Genomic DNA, 20,241 nt, shown 5'->3' on the forward strand with positions numbered 1-20,241 from the left:
TCAACAGTAGATGGCAGTGCAGTAAATGTTTTAGTTTAGTTTCTTTTTTCCTTTTTTTTACACCAGAGTGGTGATAGTTCCTATAATAATAGTAATAATAAAGCAAGCCAAGGTTTTAAAAGTATTTGAATTTTCACATGGCTTTTCATGTTTGAACAGCTAAACTTGCTCTGTCTAAAATACCTTTTACGCAAAACAAAAAAGGTTTATTGGAAGATATGTATTTGCTACTATGATGGACAACCTCTCAACGCACAGCACACAAAACGGTTACAAAATACTCGAAGTAAACAGAAAACCAGAACTCTTTTAAAACCTAAAATCGAGCCAACACTTTCATAGTTTTCTCACTTTTATACAGTAGATTTGCTGTGTTCATTGTTTATCAAATAGTTCATACTTTCTTAAAATATTTATTTAAATTACTGTTTTATATCAATTTGAAATAAACATTTAGATAGGTCAATATCCATTTTATGTAATGAATGCACCAATATTAAATATTACATTTTTATTTTGTATGAATTATATTTATTATTTGAATTAATTAGCGGTGTAAAAATCAATGTGATTAATGATTGGTTTAAATTCCTACGATCCAACCAGATCAACCTACACCATTATAAAATCGCTTGAAAAAGAGATAAATCAAAAATTCACTTTGGAAAATACCATTTACATTCAGGTATGGTTTACCAACAATCATATTGTTGTTGAAATGAATCGTTACACCCCTAAAGTAAATGCTGTGCTTATTCTTAGATTTCCTACTTTTTTAAATTAATTTGCATATTATACTTGATGTATTTCTTCTGGATTTCCAGAATGTAAACTCACACACACGGACCTCCTGCCTCATAGAAAATGAGCCAGTGCATGCGCAAACACAAGCACATGCACATGCCTCCTTCCGGGGGCCGGTCCGTCATCGGCCATCTCTGCTTGTTGGTTGCAGCTGTAGCCTGCGTTGCCTTGACGTCAGGCTGGCTGATCCAGGTCCCAGTTCTGTGTGTGCACACAGGCAGAAAAAAGGGAGCTGAGTGAAGCAGAGACAGAGAGGGGAAGGTGGGAGGGAACACGGGGAGGAGAGATATTCTGATAATTTCCATGGAGGGTGGGACGGAGAGAGGCACGCACAAGCAACCACTACTGAAATAGTTACTGTACAGGACAAGAACCAGTGTTTAATCAGTGTGCAACGTGTGCTTTAACATGAGATGTGTCTTGGCTCCCGACATTCTGTCTGTGACTGGATAAGTAATGCCATTCAGCACTTGGCAGACTCGACTTACTGCATTGACATAAGGTAGGGTGCAGGGGAGGGCCGCATGTGTGTGTTTACCACATTTCTGTGCTTTATTTATGTATTTTTTTGCTGGTTTTCTCAAAGCCTCTCCATCTGCGCATACCTGTATGTGATACTTAATTTATGCTAACAGCTTTTTGGTGAACAAGAGGATAATAGTGTGGCTTCCTCTTGAGCCGTGGTGTCAGGAGATTCAAGCTGTAAACCATGTGACTCCGTGGAGAGCTGCAGGGATTGGCTCAGGTCAGCTGTGACCTAAGCGCTCTGCCTCTCCTCAACACTCCCACCCCCGTTGGGAACACACACACATACGGATCCTCCTGCCTCCCTCTTCTTCCTCACCCTGCCCTGCCTCTTTTATTTTTTTCCTTCGGCTGGCTTTTTCCCTACCTCTCAGCATCCTTGGCTGTGTCAGTTGGAGCCGCCGCAGCAGCAGCAGCAGTAGTCGCAGCATCCATGGCTTAAGCCTGAGCTCTGATCGACAGCTAGGCTTTCCCCCACCCCTCCTCTCCTCTCTTTTTTTTCTTTTTCTTGTTTTTTTTCTGAGATAGTTGACAGGTGACATCTGGGGCCATTGGAGGCTCACAGATAGTCAGGGCGTTAGCCACAAGCGCACAGCTGCTCTTTGCCCATCAATTCTGCTGTGTATCTGTAACCACGGGCTTCTTCTCTTCCCCCCCCCCCCCCCCCCCCTACACCTCGTGGTTTTATTTCAGGCTCTTTGGAAATAGAGGAATGCAAATCTGCAACCATGATGGAAGGTAAGATCATTTTCTGCCATTGTTACTGTTTAATGTTTTGTCCCCCTTTTTTCCATTGTAATTTAGGGTAATCCTCTTGATGTCCTTGTCCTACAGTGATCCCTCTTCCTGCAAATGTGAATGTGTGTGTTTGAAAGGTTAGATTGTCATAACCAACCCTGCTATTTTCAGCGGTTGGTGTGTTATCCTTGGGAAACACAGAGGCACAATAGCACGGCTAAATGAAGTGTGTACCTTTTGTGAGGATGTGTTTGTGTAGATATGTCTGGTACCCCAAACCTGTTTTCCCCGCATCCCATCCTGAAGGATTATTTGGATTTATTGTTCAGTAGGGCTTATGTATCCAGCTGGCTTACTTCCACAAATTCTCTTTGTATGTGCATTGAAATGCACACTCTGACGGTGCTGTATGACTCTGCTGTGTGCTCACATCATACATTAATTGAACCCGGTATTCCCATCGGGATTGCACATCTACCCAAAGCTGCGCATGTGTTGTTTTCCAGCAACAAACTGGCTTGTTAAAGTCTTCTAGCTTTATCATTTGTTAAAAAAAAACACAAATAATTGTTGTTTCAGTTGCATGTCCCTTTAATTAATGACATCACTAGAGGAAGGCCAATGATATATAGACGAATTCCTATGGCTCTGCAGCTGGCAGATGGAATCGCAATCCATCTGTTCCGAATACCGTTCATTTCACGCCTTTTATTATCTTCAAACCTCCCATAGTCAGCCACTGTTTTCTGCTATAATTACAGGAGCAGATTAAACATTGAAATGTATCCAAGGTTTTCATGGCCACATTCTGAGGCTATAAGGAGATATAGATAGAAATAACAGTCTGTTATCAACTCCTCATCGTCACTACTAATTTTTGATCAAATAAATCTTGCACAAGCTAGATCATTTTCAAGCTTGTGTTCTCAGTTCTGTATTTAGTAAAGGAAGCTAGTTCTGTGAGACTTTTACCAAGCCAGAACCATTTGAACATGTCTGGTTATGTGGATGTTTAAAAATAGGTGGCTGTCACTCTTTCCTGGAGCTCGTGAGCTCAGAGCTGCAACAGGAGCACAACTTTCCCTAAATATTTTATTACATATTTTCAAACAGACTGTAAAATTGCTTGTCACTTTTATAAGATGAAACAAGCTTAAACAGACATGGCCTGTGTTATTGGTTTTTCTATTTTGCTGCTGTTCTATGACAAAATGAGATTGCTTTGTTTTTTTAATTGTTAGTGCAGTGTTACAACACATAGGTTTTACTATCAGTATAGCTTCTATCTTTTAAAAAAGATATGTATCCAGTGATTGTCTCTCGTGTTTGGCTGTCATAATACAATTTTGCATAAAGGTCATAAAGCACAGATCCAATAGTTTGTTTATTTGTTATTAATATAAGTAGTTGTAATACCTCTTTGATGGATAACGGTTGTATGAATTTTTTTAGATTACATCTATGCTTAGGGGAAATAAACAATCGCACAATAGCAAAAGATTCTAAATGTCTTCTATTTAGCTATTTAGTTTAGTTTTTCACATTGTCCTGTTACTGTTAATTTCAAACCTCTTTCCTTCAATTAACATGGCTACTAAAGGCTTAGCATAGCGAATTTGAGGCCAGGATTACAGTAAGGTGTTAAACTTGGACGCTAATCCTTGTTAGCTCTGCTTTTTAAAGACCGATGTCATGACGATGTCATTGTCCTTTACTACCAAACAGGATGGAAAACGTGGAGCGTTCAAGTGTAATTAAGTTCCTGAGAGATGGTTAGCCTTATGCCTTATGTAGTAACTACTCAGTCTTTTTTTATGACCCAGAGTAATGATTTAGATGATGTGAAGCACCTGTGTAACTTTGACAAAAGTCAGTCTGTCTTGTCCTCGGTGGAAAATATAGCATTAACTGGTGGCTCATTTTTAGCAATAGCTAAAGTTGGCAGCCTTTCAGCAAGTATTTGGACAGTGCCAAGTGTTAACACCTCAGTAGCATGGACATGATGTTTTGGTGTAACTGTACATATACATACCATAGTTCCATGGTTTTTACCAATAAATTTGATTTATTTATTTCATTCTTTTTTTATTTTACTTTTGAAGGTTTACTTTTAGGTTTGTTTGGTTTTTCTTTTGGTTTTTTTAAACAAAAACCTTTCATAGCCAACATTTCTTTTAAAGGCAAGCGACTGTCTTTACTTTTTTTCTTTTTCTTCAGGTCAAGTAGGCCTGGTATAAAACTTTTAAATTCTGCATTCTAACACATTTGTCATTTCGAAAACTGTAAAATTTAGACATTTTAAAACACCCACAAATCATATATTGAATTTGTCTTCAGTCCTTTAACACCGTAGATGTAGCCGGTGACCCCTAAATAACATTTTGACATACCCTAATTCTTCTGATTCACTTGAATCAGCTGATTCTAATGCAGAGAAAATCAGCTTTTCAAATCAAATATGCACCTTTATGCAACACTGTCATAACTTAAAGTGTTGCATTAGACACGTTTCTCCACGACATAATCAACTGATTCATGTCGATTGTGTAAGTACTACAATGTTGCATATCAGCGCAAGACTGCTTTTCTCTCCATCAGATTCCGCTAGATGTACACTAATTGCATAAAGTCTTGCAATAACACAATTGCAAAAGTTACGATAAAGTCCAAGAATATGAACACTAGAGCTAACAATGTTCCCATTGGTCCGCTGCGCTGCTATGTGATTATTGCTTTCAATTACTGGATTTATGTGCCAAATATACACTTGAGGTCATTCTCATTTGAGAAGGTAAATATTGCATGTTTCCTTAATAGCACAGAAGATATTTACACCTATCTGATATGCATAAATGTGGACAAAAGTATTGAAGTCGACAGTATTTAGATCAGTGTTTATACAACCACTTGCCTAGTGCCTTTAAGGTTTAAAAACTATGTGACCGTATATATTTCAATACACTTAAAGTATTAATTTATTTACAGCAAGAAGTAATTTCTTGCTTTAGTTGCAAAAAATGTTAAGGAAGTCATTTAGACCTGTTATGATCTAGAACCAAAATATTTTGCACTTGAGGCGCAGCCTATTGTTTGTTTGGTGCAAAATTTGTCATTTTACCTTGTTTAACAATCATAACTATGGTTTGAGTGGAAAGCCTTTCAAAACTTTACGACTTAATGGCATTTCCTGTTGCACAAAGTTAAAAATATGCAGACTCAACAATGATAAGGCTTCTTTTTCTTTTTATACTTTTTCTTATCTTTACCGAAGTAGATGTTTTGTGTTTTTCCAGGACTGTTCTGACATGTTAGACATGCTTGCTGTGCTTTGGACACATTCTTGTTAATCTCAGTTACAAGCAGGAATTAGACTGTCTGACAGAGCTTGCTTGGCTAAAACTTGGATAAAGCTCTGAATGAGATGTTTCAGAGCAGTCGGCCATATGGTGGACTAATGGCCGCAATGGAATTAGCTGGAAACCAAATCTTTTTAGCCTTAGCTTGATTGTAAGGAAACTGTCAAGTAAACAATTTCATTTATGTTTGGGACCGTGATGATGTGCTATGTAAATATATTTAAAAAGGCACGCCTTCATAAATTATGAGGTAAAACTCATTAAGAAAAACTGTTGGGTTTTATATTCTGTCTCACTTCTTACATACCATGTAAACACAAGTTTTATAGTAACTAAAAATGAGAATTAAAAAGAATAATAATAAAATATAGATGAGTAATGACATTACTGCATTTAAAATAGCAAATGTATGATGGGATTTAATCAGTTTTGACCAGCTCTTGGTGCATTACATTCATTGTAAGCCATGACTGCTCCAAGTAACCCTTGTGCTATCCTAGGCACTTTAACATGGGGAGTTGGGTCATCTAGACCCACTAGACAGTGCGCTGAACCTTTTTACTTTAATGATTTGTGATCTTCACTGGTGTCCATGGATTACATGAAATCTTTCCACCTTTATCCACCTTTTTCATGGTAGGGAGAACAAGTCAAAGTAAGGGTGGGGTCATCTAAGATGGCACAAGGGTTAAAAAGACATCCATGTCCATGTTAGAAATCCTCTGATTAAAATAAAAAAAACAAAGAACACATTATTGAATAGGTTGCTTCAGGCCTGACACGATGTGTATATCAACATGTCCATAGAAAATGTCATTTTTGTTCTTTCTGTTGAGCTTGGAATCATTTAACCTTCACGTAAAATGAAACCGAAACATGATTTTTATGTAGAAAATTGAACAATTTAATATACTGTTTACTTTTTTTCTTGGATGAACACAGCAACAATTTTATTTTATAAAAGTTCAAACTTACCAAATGTTTAAGGAGAAATGATACATTTTAATGTCTCAGCTCACTGGAATTCAACAAGTCCATCATTCTTCACCACCTCAATAGCTGGGAATGCTAAAAGAATGTTACACCTTTGTTTGGTTAAAAAATGTTTCTTCAGAAAAGGGAAATAAACCAAATGAAGGTGTAACATTCTTTCAGAATTCCCAGCTGTTGCGGTTGTGAAGAATTATGGACATGTTCAATTCCAGGGAGCTGAGACGTTAAAAAACGTAGTTATATAAAAATGATTGCTGTGTTAATCTAAGAAAAAAAGGCAACGTTAAATTTTATTGTTACATTTTGTTACATAAAAACAATCATGTTTCTGTTCCATTTTACATGAAATAAAAATAATGGCAAGTTCATTAGATGCTTCCTGAAGCTACAGACACACTGGGCATGTGACCCAAGAACATGGAAAATACAGGTTCTTAAATGCAGATTTAGCCCATGGTGTGAACACTGGACAAACAGGGAGGGGCCTTTTCTTATTTTTTTTCTTTTCTACTGTTTACCAGCTCATGTTGGAGCCTACAGTTGGAAGGGACTCGGTACAAATTGTCAAAGCGGTCCAAATTGCGTGAATCTTGCTTCAGACTTTTTCTTTCATAGCTCTGTTCTCACATATGAAAGACTCTGTGTCGTATAATTTCGTCTCAGCACAAATTGCATTTTTTAATTCCTCCTTCACTATCAATTTTCAAATGATTGGCACTTCCGTGCATTAAAAGGAACACCATCCATACGTCACCACCAAACCTGAGTCCCTGATTGGTGAAAGTTTGACCGGGTTTAAACTGTCAAAGGTACGTCACGGGGTCACAAGCATATACATCGAGTTTAAAAAGCCTCTATTTAACTTAGTGAGCATGCACTTTGAGGCTCATTTATTAAACTAAACTGAATTTTTTTTTTAGAATGATATTGATCCCCTGGCAGGGAAACGATGCACTGGACACAGTGGTAACGGAGAAAAAAGAACAGCAGACATCCCTTTTATTCGGTTTAAAACAAGACATGTTTGTTTAAAAAAAAAAAAAGAGATGTTAATAAGAGAACGATGGGACAAAATTAGAAAATCACAAGCAGGCGGCGGAATGATCCCCGCTTTCCTGCTGCCACCCAGATCGCTGTATTATGATCTGTTTTATTCAATTTTCAACAGGTATGGGATCAATAACATTCTAAAAGGTTCCTTGTTTTTTTTAACTTTAATAGATAAACTACAATACGCATGCGAAAATTTGAACAATTTGTGTCGGGACTTGATGCATTAGCCTGTGAGCTCGTGTTGTATTTTTGGCAGTGAGCTAATGGGGGAAATTTTACATTCAAGACAAAGTTTTAATAGTTTATTCATATTTTTTCTGCAAAGTTGTGCACAACATTGTCTTTATAAATATGTTTCTTTTTGACAGATTCCTTACCCCAAACACAGAATCCCAAAACACACATTTACGTGCCTTTACATAGACTTTTCATTGGAAGTGACTGCTTGAACACATACTGTCGAGGGCAGTGTGAACATAGCTTTAAGGACATCCCCAATGCCCACATCACTAGTGAAATTGGTTAATTCTTCTGTTTGGTCCACAGGATAGATTCCTAACTGCAGGTGAAAAAAATAAAAATCTCTAGGGAGTTACTTTTAATAGATTATGTGAGCCCAAATTGATAATGCTTCACTTCAGGTGTAGTTAGATGTTGTTAGGTGTGCTTTTAACACTTGTGCTATCTTAGATCACCCTTACATTGACGTGTTCTCTCTACCATGACAAAGGTGGATAAAGGTGGAAAGATTTCATGTAATCCATGGACACCAGTGAAGATCACAAATCATTGAAGAGAAAAGGTTCAGAGCACTGCCTAGTGGGTCTGGATGACCCAACTCCCAATGTTAAAGTGCCTAGGATAGCACAAGGGTTACGAGTTTCTTTCCCTTCCTAAAGTACATCATGATGTGCAACAGAGATACAGGCACGGCTGCTATAAATTAAATGAGCATGAAGATGTGTGTGCAGCTATATTTAAAAAAAATTCACAAAATATTACAGACAAACTTATTTATATTTAACATTTGAAGAAGCTTTTTGTCACAGAGCTCAACATGTGTATTAGAAACTTTCAGGAACTTCTCCATAAATATCAGAAAGGGATTGAAGAGAAAGCAGTCAAAATGAATGCGCATGTTTGTAATTTTTTGAGCACTTCACTCATTTATAGGCCTCATTCAGTCTGCCTCGTTTTCTGTGCAAATACACCCACTCACACACAGATATGCTCACGCATGAGGACAAGCTTATGTAATGATGCCAGAGATTAAAAAGACAGATAAACAAACATGTTTGTGTACTCTGGTGGGAGCTGAGCGATGCGGAATTTCTCTTAACATCAAACTATTTCCTTAAATGCCTCATAAGATTGAGCTTAATTAGGTGTCTCAATGAGAGAACTTCTTTTCTAAAGAGAAATATTTAAATCTTCTCAGTTTGTGCTTTTGGCAGCATCATTTTAAGCTTGACCGCATCATGCATATTTAGGTGCTGCTGATTTATTGCTTGCTTTTGACTATTTTGTGATGAAATGGTTGGTTTGAATAAAGATTTCAACAAAAAAAAACATGAAACAGGCAAACATCTCTTTGCATGCAGACTGTCGTTGCAGTGACCAAAAAAATCTCAAAATGATTATAGATGATACCAGATGGATGGGTTTCAGTGAAACCAAATTTCACGACATATATATGTATACGACTAGAATGGAGTCATTGTGTGACTTTACTCCTCACTCATCAGGACTAAAAAATAAATCACTTCAAAAGTATGCTGAAGTGAGATTATCTTGAAAACTTTTAAAGAAAAACTCGATCTCTTTACATCTAAATCAAAGCTTTTGTAATCCTTTAGTTGACATTTGCAATCAGACTGTTGTATAAAACACCAATTAGTTAAAGTAGTGTCAATAATATATTAGTCTCCTTTATTTATTATTATTTATTTATCAACTTCATTTTTGTAAGATCAAGAGACAAAGACGGAGGAATTAAAACACCCATTTCCATGCACAGGCAGCAAAACAAATTTAGACGTTCTAGCATCTAACTATAAAATGAAGGGTAAAAACATCAGTTTTTGAATAGAAGACAGGAATGACTTGCCACATTGTGTGTCAGAGCTTCAATAGAAAGAAAGCAGAGAGAAAATCTGGAAAAGCATCAAATGTCTGCATTGTGATGACTCACCCATTTTCTTTAGGATTATATCAGCAGATTTTTTAAATTTTCAATAGGATTAGGAACATCTAGAAAGGAGCATAAGCAGTGATGTCTTGACTGCAAGCACTTTAGTTCTTTTTAATATTTCCATGAAAATGTGTGTTTCTAGCATGTCATTTCTGTCATCTCAGATTATGCATCTGTTACATTGGTATCACTTATTGTCCTTACATGTATCTCTGCCTTCATCTCCTTGGTTTTCTTTTTTTGTTCTTGTATTGTTCTTTTTCTGTCATGAAAGAAAAACCGATTGTCTGAAAAGCACTCCAGGGAAGTTAACTTTATTTTGCAGTATATTATTGATTTGATTCTGCATGTAATGGTTTCTCTCCCAAGCTGTCTCCAAGTATTTGTTTTAATTAACTAATTTAACCTTGTGAAGCAATGTTTTTGTGTTTTTAAGAAGAAAAAAACACTATTTTGCTTGTATTTTTATTCCATTTATTACCCTTACTGTGGGATTTCTTAGATAAAATGGATCTGTTGTGTAGGTCCACTCCTTGGAATCCTTGTGGATGTATGTTAGTTGAGCTCTGCAAGTGCTGGAAAACTGTATGGCCACAAGCCGTACTGTGCAAACAGATGTCAGCTCTAATCAGCTGAGGATGCACTGGCACAGTGATGCAGAGGCGCAGCTACAGGAAGAGATTAGTCGCATTATTTTGGTAAATGGGTGGGCTGAGATTCAGTGACCAGTAAGAGTGAAGTGAAAAGTTTGGCTGTTGGAAAGATGTGTGACACTAATGATTTTAATTTTTAGTCAATAGTGAAACTCTTTTATATTTTAATTTAGGCCCATCAAATAAGTGGTAACCCAAAAGTATTACTTGTAAAGGTAAAATTTCCTAAAATATGTAATAATTACATTGGAGTTTTAACAAAGTCATCCGATTACTATCATTCGTCCTCTGCGTTTTCATTACTTAGTATTTCAACAGGATGGGATCCCTGCATGTACTGCAAACTTTAGCTCCATCGTTAGTTTTAAAAGCAAGATAACAACAACGTAAAACCATCAAAGCTGTGGGGCAATTTTTGTGTTTGACATTGAATAAAATATGTTACATTATGTAGGGTAATTAAATGTTAAGAGAATGTTGTTGGAAAATTCCCTTTTGACCAAACTGTTTGGGAAACAGTATTTGTATTTTTTTAAAGGGACAGTGCATACAAAAAACAGTGTGGAGTGCTCTAAAATGGAGAAACGGTGTACATATGCAGGATTGTAGCCTTAGCTCATTTGTATCCTCTGTCTCATGCTGACCATGGCCAGCCTCCAAGAGACTGTAGATACAGTAAAATAAATAAAATAAAATGAAAAAGTACATTGTTAGCATGAAATTGCATGAAATAACAGTGATCAATATTGATCAGTCATTACTAGCCTTTATGTTTCATTGAGGAGTTACAGAACCTAAAGAGACATAAGAATATTTGAAACAGTTTAGGGATTGTGGTGAAGGTTTTTTTTTTTTTTTTGGACTCAAAGCTGGTAATTAAATTAAATGGCAGCTGCGATTTTTGTAGATCTTTGTATCTTAGATGTACCGCTATCAGATTTATGTAGATTTGGCAAACCGAACACATTCTGTACAGGAGACACGACACAGAGGAGATTGATTGACAATAGTCTACAGCCAATCAGGATTCAGAACATAGTTCACTGTTAAAAATAATAAAATAAAATTAAAAATTGCTCTGAAATAAGCTTCAAAAGAGTGAGACTGTGAAAGCTGAATAACAAGAATGCAAGGAACACTGAATAAGAATGCAATGGAACACTGAATGGCAATCTTTCTAAAAGCTAATTTGGCTTTGTAGGATATTCCAAAAGGGTTTTGTTTTTTTTTCTTTCTTTTTTTTGCTTTTGTGAGATCATAAATGACACCAGATAAATAAACTCTTTACAACCAATCACAACCCAGACTGAAAGAGAACAGACAATAAGTGTTTGTTAACAGATTCCTAGTTAGATCACCGAATACCGAATGTTTCTTTAGACTCCAGCTTATCACCAGGGCAGGACAGAGCATTGGAGATGTAAAGGTGCAAAGAGAATGCATCTGCGAGAGAAAACTGCATATCATAGAAGCTAAACTACAAATGCAGCTTTTACTTGCAGTCCCACCGTAAATAAAAACTTACTAAAAGAATTAGCTGTGTGTTGCATGTGATAACAATATGAAAGGTGGCCACTTGGTAACTTACAAGAAATTTTGTTTCTTTTTCCTGAACGATTTGTACCATTTTGTTTATGTCTATCATCAGTAAATCTTATCATTCAAAGTATCTTAACTTCTTTAGCTTTGTCATTCATTTGACCTGAAGTATCTGACCTTTTTTTTTAGCTCCTGCACCTTTTCTGCCTCCATTCTACACTTCCTTAAGTCCTCACTGCTCCTATGAGCCATGATGAACACATCTCAGCATTATTGTGCTGGCAAAGACAATTCCATGCAGACACTTATATGTTGATGATGTTGATGATCTTGTGGGGTAAATGATTGTCTTGAAGTTCTGCCCTCTTGTTTGGTCTTAATCCCCTTTACTGACAATTTTCAAGTCCTATTGCAGTTTGATTCTCTCGGACCATGAACTGTGTTTGAGATCAGGGCTTGAAATGAATTCATGTATCGATCCAGGGTTGGTTTTCTCAGTCTGTGGATCCTCATCTCTTTTCCTTCAGTGTCTGTCAGTGGGGCTGCCTGTTATTTCTGGATATCCTGCTTCAGCTGTGTGCTTTGTTTGCTGCCCTGTATTTGGGTTTCCAGTTGGAACTTTAACAGCTGCATTTTTTTAAAAAAAAAGAGAAGGGTGGATTTGCTGAGCTAAATGTAACTTAAACCAACCTTTTTTTATGTCGTAAAACAGGTAACACATTGAAACCTGAATTCTTGCTAAACTGTCAGAACCGTCCATCATAGGCATATATTGCATGATGACTGAATTGACTGTAACCCTCTAAATGGTTATAAAGGACTCTAAATGTTGAAATTGGAGCTAAAACGTTGCAACACACCCAACATTTACATTTACTTATTTTTTTTCTATGTATTTTACAAACATATGTTGGTTATCCCTAATTTTCATGGTGACATAAATGTGAGAACATAGCTGTTTGTGATCTCAGGTTATCTGGTACCTTTTTTTTTTTATTACACACGTATATTTTCTTTTCAGTTTCTGCATGAATTACTACAGTTTGACTATAATAGCAGGAATTTCCCACAGTGGCCCCCTCCTTGTGTATTTTAGAAAAACCATAGTTGCATAAGATGGAGTCACACTTAGCAACGCCTTGTTCAGAAACCGCCTTTTTTTGGCCTACACTCTAGTGTGCACTCCATGTTTTCAGCACAAGCTGAAGAAATAAGCCAAATCTGTCAAAGGAAAAGTGCACACACCAGAGCGCTAAGAACATAAAACAAACACTGAAGAAAATGCGTTTTTTTAGATTTTTTTGAAAAGCTTTTTGCTTTTCTTTTTCTTGCAGTGCTGGTTTTCCCATGTCTGCAAAATAAGATGATGGGGCATCAACCTCGATATTACATGCTGTGTTTGTGCGTGACAGGATGCAGTCAGCATGTTGCAGGCTGTAAATATCCAAAGGCCATGTTTTAGATGTGCAGATATAGACACTGATAGTTGCTGTGCACACTTGAAGCCCTGGTCAATCAGTTGGTTACATAAGACTCTCCAGAGTACAGGGTTACTGGGTGTTGGACTGACACTTAAATTGATGCTGTATTTCCTTTAAGTGTTTCCAGAGCTTGCAGTACTTTGTAGTTTCTCTGCAGGCAATCGAACTTCTTTCACTCTTCTTTTTGCCGCTCTTCTTTAAAGTCCAAACGCCTTGCTCATTTGAGAAATTTGTTTTTAAAATGATGCTGTCCTAGGTTTCTGCTGTGGTAAGTTGCAAAAGCTTTTTTTTTTTTTACAACAAAAACATTTTATTTAGATATGTGGTCTCCTGTCATGTCAGTCAAAGGAGTACTGGTACAATATATTTGGGGTTCAAATGTTCTCCACAGGAATTTGGGTCATTGACTGGTCATTTGGGACTATAAGGGTTCGAAACAAAATGTTCAGTTTCAACCCTGCAGTTTTATTACCCTATGCCTTTACTCACCTTCTGTTGCACTGCAAAAGCACAAAATCTCAACGAGTATTTTTTGTTTAAACATCAAAGAAGACAGAAACTACTCACTACCTTCTTCGTAACTTTTAAGTTAGATGTCACGACTTTTTTTAAGACGCTAAATCTTAAATATTTTTTTGAGTCAGAAGGTCTCGAAAACATCTATTAAGCAAAATTTCAAAAGTTTTTACTTACCTTACATAATAAATTTTAAGCAGATATTTTATTTGTGAATGGTGAGTGGACTAGTTTCAAGAGATCACCTTGCTCAGTTTAAAGAAACTTAATTTTTAATTTAATCTGACTCATAACACAGAAAAAAATGCAAATTTAACAGCAGGAAAAAAGTTGGTAAGTGAGCATAAATTCAGATATGATTTTAAAGACAGATTTATACTAAAGTCTGCATCTCAAGTCCTTAAAATGATCATAGATTAGAAATTAGGATAGTTGGACTCTTTTACCACTTAAAATATGATATATTTGAAAGTAACACATATCTGCCTTAAAGAAAAGAAACTGTTTTTGAACAATACACACTTATTTTAAGATATTATTCCAATTACCAGAGCAATATACCTAAAGAAGAGGGTTTATAGGTAGTTTCAAGATTTAATTTTGTCCTAAAAGACCATTGACAGATTTCTTTCAAATATAACAAAGGAAAAACATTCTGTATTCTATATTTTTTAACTTGTTATGAAAAGGACATTCTTCCTCAGTTTGTCCTTATTTTGTTATAATCATCTTTTTTTTCTTGCAAACAGTCATTTCCCGCTCTCCCTTGTGGACAGAGAACTTGACCAGTTTCCGTCAGTCTCCATCTCATACATATCGTCTTTGTGACGAGGCTGATTTGAATAAGCCCACACACAGAAGTACAGTGTATATATGCTTACATACGTGCATGACTGCTGACTGTTAATTAGTTTCACTACTCCTTGTTCATAATTTTATGAATTAACCAGATTTTTCTGTCTCTGTTCCCATTTTTGTCTCATTTTTGCTTTTTCATATGTTTCTTCCATAATTCTTTAGTATTTTGAAATTGTCTCGATAAGAAAATGCATTAGGTATACTACCATATACTTCTAAAAATGAGTTTACAAATGTAGTTTGAAGTTATGCGACATAGATGTTAGTATTTTTTTGCTTTGCAATAGAAACCAAAACTTTAAACGTACTTTTCCACAAAACATAGCTTCATATCTTTGCACAGCTGAGTTACAGCTTTTCCCAGCTGCAGACCGGATTACCTGTATTTGGATCAAAATTTCAGGACGGTTTTGCTGTTGAAATACTGTAAAACATGGGGATGATGGCTCTCATTTCCTTATTTAAGTGCAAGCTATTTTTTGTTACAATTATTAAGGCCTTTGTTTGGATTTCTCTGAATTTGAAGATATGTGAGATATGTGTGATGTTTTGAAAGTAACTCACATTTCTCTGAACTTTCATTTTTAGCTCTTGACTTAGCCTAATAAGCTTTTTAGAGGTAATTACACATAGGTTGTGCAGTTCATCATTAGATCTCAAAGAAGATGCCATATTAATTCATCAGATCCATAAAAAATCAGATCAGGATTCATCAGATCCTTTGATGTAATGTTAGTGTTTAAAGTATTTTACTGTAAGAATGCTCACTGTTTTTCCCCATCTTTATGTGAAAGGTATTTTTCCCAAACAAATATAATTGGTGTCAATGAATATAAAGCAGTATGCTGATCAAAATTGAATTCACTTAGTTTTTTGGTTGATATATATCAAAACTGCAAATAGATTGAAAAAGATAAATACGGAGAAAAAAAAACAAAAAAATTTTTTTTCCTTTGCTAGTTTGTTAGAAATTCCTTTTTTTCCCATTTTGCTTCGTTTGTCCTGCAAATTTTCCAAACATTTGGAAAAGTAAATCTTAATCTTTAGATTTTCTACTCGGGTTAAGCTGAAAAGAAAATAAGTCAAGGAAAAGGCTATGGATATCATGTTATGGAAACTTATAGGATTATTATTGGGAATAAAAAATACACAAAATGGCCCTAATAAAGAAAACTATAAAATGAGTAACTTACTCTTTAATGGAGAGAAGAAAACAAGTTTCTCATCAAATGAGTAAAATGTGTTCTTTGTTGTTTTCCCCCGTCTCCTTGAAAAGCGTTTATTTTTATTCATCAAGATTGACAAATGGCACCAAAAATACTCTTCCAGTAGGCTCCTTAGACTATTACCTTGAAGAGAGGTTGAGCTGATCAATGTTTGCCAGAAACTGATCAGCCACATAGAGCTTTACTGGACATCAGGATCATCAAGTACTTTTCAAAAGAAGTATTTGCAGGAAGAAGGTGTTGGAGGAAAAGGAAGGTCAAAGGGAGACTTCCTGTATTATATTATTTTTCTTTTAATTTAAAAATATCTATTAATAAAACACTTGGGTTATTTGTTGGTAATAAAATTACTACCTTCAAGCAAATCTGCTATATTTAATCAGAAATCATAAATTTGCCTTTAACTAGGCTCAGTTTCACTGTATCACCACCTGTTCAAGGCTAGACATAGGCAAGAGAGGGGATGGGCAAAAGGAGGCAATGCCCCCCCTAAATGCTGTGACTGCATCCCCAAATGTGATGGGCTGCAAAATCCAAAATTGAGAAATAGGTTACAAACAAAAAAAAACATTTAAAAAAAAAGATAAATACAGGACACTACGACAGAGTTTTAGGGCCAGTTTAGAAAAGAAAAAAAATTAAATTACCACTTTTAAGTCGTAAATTTACGAGAAAGAATACTAATAGATCGAGAAAGAATCTTTTTTTTTTTGGAGCTAAAGTTTTTTTTTGTAAATTTATCACTTAAAATCTCGTAAATGTACGAAAAAAAGTCATAGATTAACGGGGAAAAAAACACCAAGGTTTTCCGCTTATTGGAGCCTAGCTTGAAAATGAAATATGTGGAGCCTTATGTGAAGCTTTATTTCCGGATAGGTTTAAAAAAAACAGAGATTCTGAACCTTTTGGCGACTCAAAACCGTATTATTGTCAGTGGAGCGGCTTTCCAGGGTTCTGTGTCAGTAAACCCCAGTTTCATAAAATAAGGAGCTCAGACACGTTTGGGTGTTGAGGACCGCTACTTTATTTTCCTTTTCATTCACACACCCTGAAGTTCATTTGTTGCCTTACATCATGAACCTGTCATCCGAACACCAATGCAGAAGTAAATAGTGCTACACACGTCCCCTCCTCCAGATGAAACGTCCCGTTTCACATAAAACAATAAAGAGGAATGAAAATAGTCTGTTATATTAGCATAAGAACATTGAAAATGCCAAAAAAGTGCTCCTCCTCAGACGGAAGCATCACACAAACGTAGAGATCTTGTCTTTGGTGGAGGAAGAAAGGATTGAAGTGGACAGCTGCAGGGATACCGACAGCTTCATGGGGCTGCAGAGATCCTGCAAACCACCTTTCAATAAATAAAACATTAAAAAATCGTAAATCAAACAAATGAGCTTCCAAACATTTGGAACGTTATCAATAAACATTCAGCTCACCTGTTCAATTGAGTTTAGTCGGTCTGATCTGCTGCTGTGCGGCGTTCACTTGCTCTGTGTGCTTACTTTCACTTAAAATTTCATAATTTTACTTTTATTTATTTATTATTTGGTGGCCCTAAAACTCTGTCATAGGACACAGATTAGTGTCCTGTTTTTTCATTTCCAAGCTCTGTAAATGCAAAGATTGGTATCAGGAAGAGCATTCAACCTATATGACATTTAAAATAGATCAAAGCAGAAGATTGACATATGGATGGATGGACTAATACTATAACAGCATGAGTTTATAAGCATTTTAGAGGAAGGGCTCCAGACTGCGACCATTTGGTCGCATTTTGCGACCAAAATTTGAGAGTGCGCGACCAGTAAATTTGCCTCCCCCGCCCTACGTTTTTTTTATACATTAAACTTGGAAGGGGCACGTCAATGATCAATGAAATAATCAATGAGACGCGAACGCACACGCACGCAGGCAGACACACACACTCGCGCACATATTCATGAAACGCGAGCACACACTCGCGTGATGCCCGTCTGTGAGACGGCCACTGCGTGTGAGAAGAATAGGGATAGCCACTGTAAGTGGCTAAAATGCGTGGAGGGGCCTAGAGATAATCGAGCGCGCGTAAACATCTGTGGGAAGGAAACGGAGACAAATATCACAACCTGAGATGTGTGTTTGAGCTATGAGTAAGTGAACTATTGATTCGTTCTTCCCACCTGCGGCTAGTGTACCAGTGCCAGAGTCTACAGCAGCAGGGGGGGGGGGGGGGGGGGGTTGTCCTTAACATTCAATTTAGTTTTAATATTCCTCTCCTCCTTAGTATGATATGTGTTATTATATATTTTATGATCATTTTAATGTTTTGTAATGTATGTAGCCTTTTTTTAATGAATTGGTATTTTAAATTATTTTAATTAATCACTCCACTACAAAAACCATCAGGACACATGTCCCATAATGCATTGTTTTGTAGTCTGTAGGGCAGCTTTCAGTCAGTTCAGTTTTCAGCTGTGTCCGGGTAGGTTTGCCCCTTGCTCCCACCCCTTTCTCGCGATAGTTTTGTGATGATTGACAGTTGATGTTGGAGCAAAAGCAAAAATATATGTCACACACCAGGTGATCTGCGCAGCGTTGAGTTCACCTGGGTGATCTCAAACACGCTTATTGTGCATCTTGGCTGCACCTATTTGGTGTCACAAAGATAAATTTCCATCTGTTTTCTTTACTTATTTGTACTGTCATGACAGCGATGGTGCTGTCAGTTTACCTTCTTCTGTCAGTTTACCTGTTGTTGCATCTTCAAAAGTGCAGAATAAAATGTGACACTGAATTTGAAACAGCACATTGTAATTTCTGCATCTATTATTAAAGTATTTATTAGTAATACAGTGGAAATTAGTAGATTTGGTTAGCATGTTGATTTACGGTATGCGCCCCTAAATTTTCTGGTTGTGCCCCTAAAATTTTCAGTTAGGGGCCACTAGTGAAAAAAGTTAGTCTGGAGCCCTGGACTTAGATCAGGGGTGTCAAACTCATTTTCACTGAGGGCCACATCAGCATAGTGGCTGTCCTCAAAGGGCCAGATATAACTTGTACATGTAACTTAATGTAAAAATAAATGTACCTACTCCTTAATGTTAAATAACTTATTATTAATTTATTATAACTTTTTAAAGTGACAATTACAGTTGCATAGAAGACATATGTTTGCTTGTTACTCTAGCATAAATCTGTTTAAACATTTTAAACTTATTAAAACCCACATAACTCCATTAATGATCGATTAAACTGTCCAAGTGAACAAAGAAAAACAACATAAAACTGAGCTGCAAAGAACATGTATTACAGAGAAAGGCTGCACACAGCCTTGCATCCAACTGATGTTTGATGACAACAATTTGTCTGCATACACATATAAGACCTGCAAACACTGAATAATTAAAACAGCAGCTACACATTAATGATATGTAATCAACTAAAGAAAAATGTTATTTTAAGAAATTAAAAACTTTTATGCTCTCGCGGGCCACATAAAATGACATGGCTGGCCACATTTGACCCCCGGCCCTTGAGTTTGACACATGTGGCTTAGAGGAATATGACACCCCAAGCTCTCACAACACTCAGACTTGGATTTTTTTCTATCTAATATTCTACCTGCACCCAATAGAATAGAATAGAATCCCAAAGGAAATTCAAAACCATAGTGAGGCTGGCTAAATGAGGGGACCTGAACAATAACTTGAAATGTATTTTAACACAAATCTCTTTTTCCCCTTCTAAAAGGACATACAGGAAAAGTATTTTTTAAATAATAAAATGTTTATTTTTTTCTTTTGGACATGAATTCCTTTATTTACCATTCATGACAACAAAGCTGTTGAATGCAACAAGCATCTCAACTAAAAAGAAACGTCAAACACATGTAATTGTGTGAATGACAATGAGATTTGTTCACCTCTAGTTGTTTTTTTTTAACCATTAAATATAAAGTGGTATTTGAAATGCTAAAATGAATCATCATTATGTCATGCCATCTAACCGATTGTGGCTTTTGCCTTTCTGTGCGGATGTGGGAGTGTGTCCATGTGGGTTTTTGTGTTTTGTTTTGCTTTTTATTTTTTTTAAACAGAAGGCTGATAAACCTTTCACTTTAGGGTTTAAAAAAGCATCCATGCTCTTTTCATTGAACAGCCACACTGTCATTTACCACGTCTTTACTAACCACAACTGCAACGTTACTTTATGAAAATGAATGGAAAAAGTCATCAGAACCTCTTTTGGTCAACCTAAATCTAAGTATTTTACATGTTATAGAGTCGCCGTTAAACTTTTCTTAATTTAGTTTTATTTGGTTTT

At 36.2% G+C, this 20,241-nt stretch overlaps 1 protein-coding gene across 12 annotated transcripts in view; it reads left to right on the plus strand.

The window, feature by feature from the left end:
* Positions 1-912: 912 nt before the first annotated feature.
* The window catches only part of sgip1a (SH3GL interacting endocytic adaptor 1a), a 54,398-nt gene continuing 35,069 nt past the window's right edge, over positions 913-20,241 (plus strand). For 9 of the 12 annotated variants that reach the window (XM_020702450.3, XM_020702449.3, XM_020702452.3 and 6 more), the window contains exon 1: positions 1,600-2,067. In XM_020702450.3, the coding sequence (XP_020558109.1) occupies positions 2,058-2,067 (10 nt within the window). In that variant the 5' untranslated portion in view covers positions 1,600-2,057. Of the gene's footprint in view, positions 1,307-1,590; positions 2,068-20,241 lie in introns of those variants that run through there. The other 3 variants (XM_020702446.3, XM_078945947.1, XM_011474111.3) reach the window with 2 other exon arrangements.

The sequence above is a fragment of the Oryzias latipes genome, chromosome 4 (assembly GCF_053564925.1).
Source record: "Oryzias latipes strain Hd-rR chromosome 4, Olatipes_Hd-rR_3.1".
Classification (NCBI taxonomy): domain Eukaryota; kingdom Metazoa; phylum Chordata; class Actinopteri; order Beloniformes; family Adrianichthyidae; genus Oryzias; species Oryzias latipes.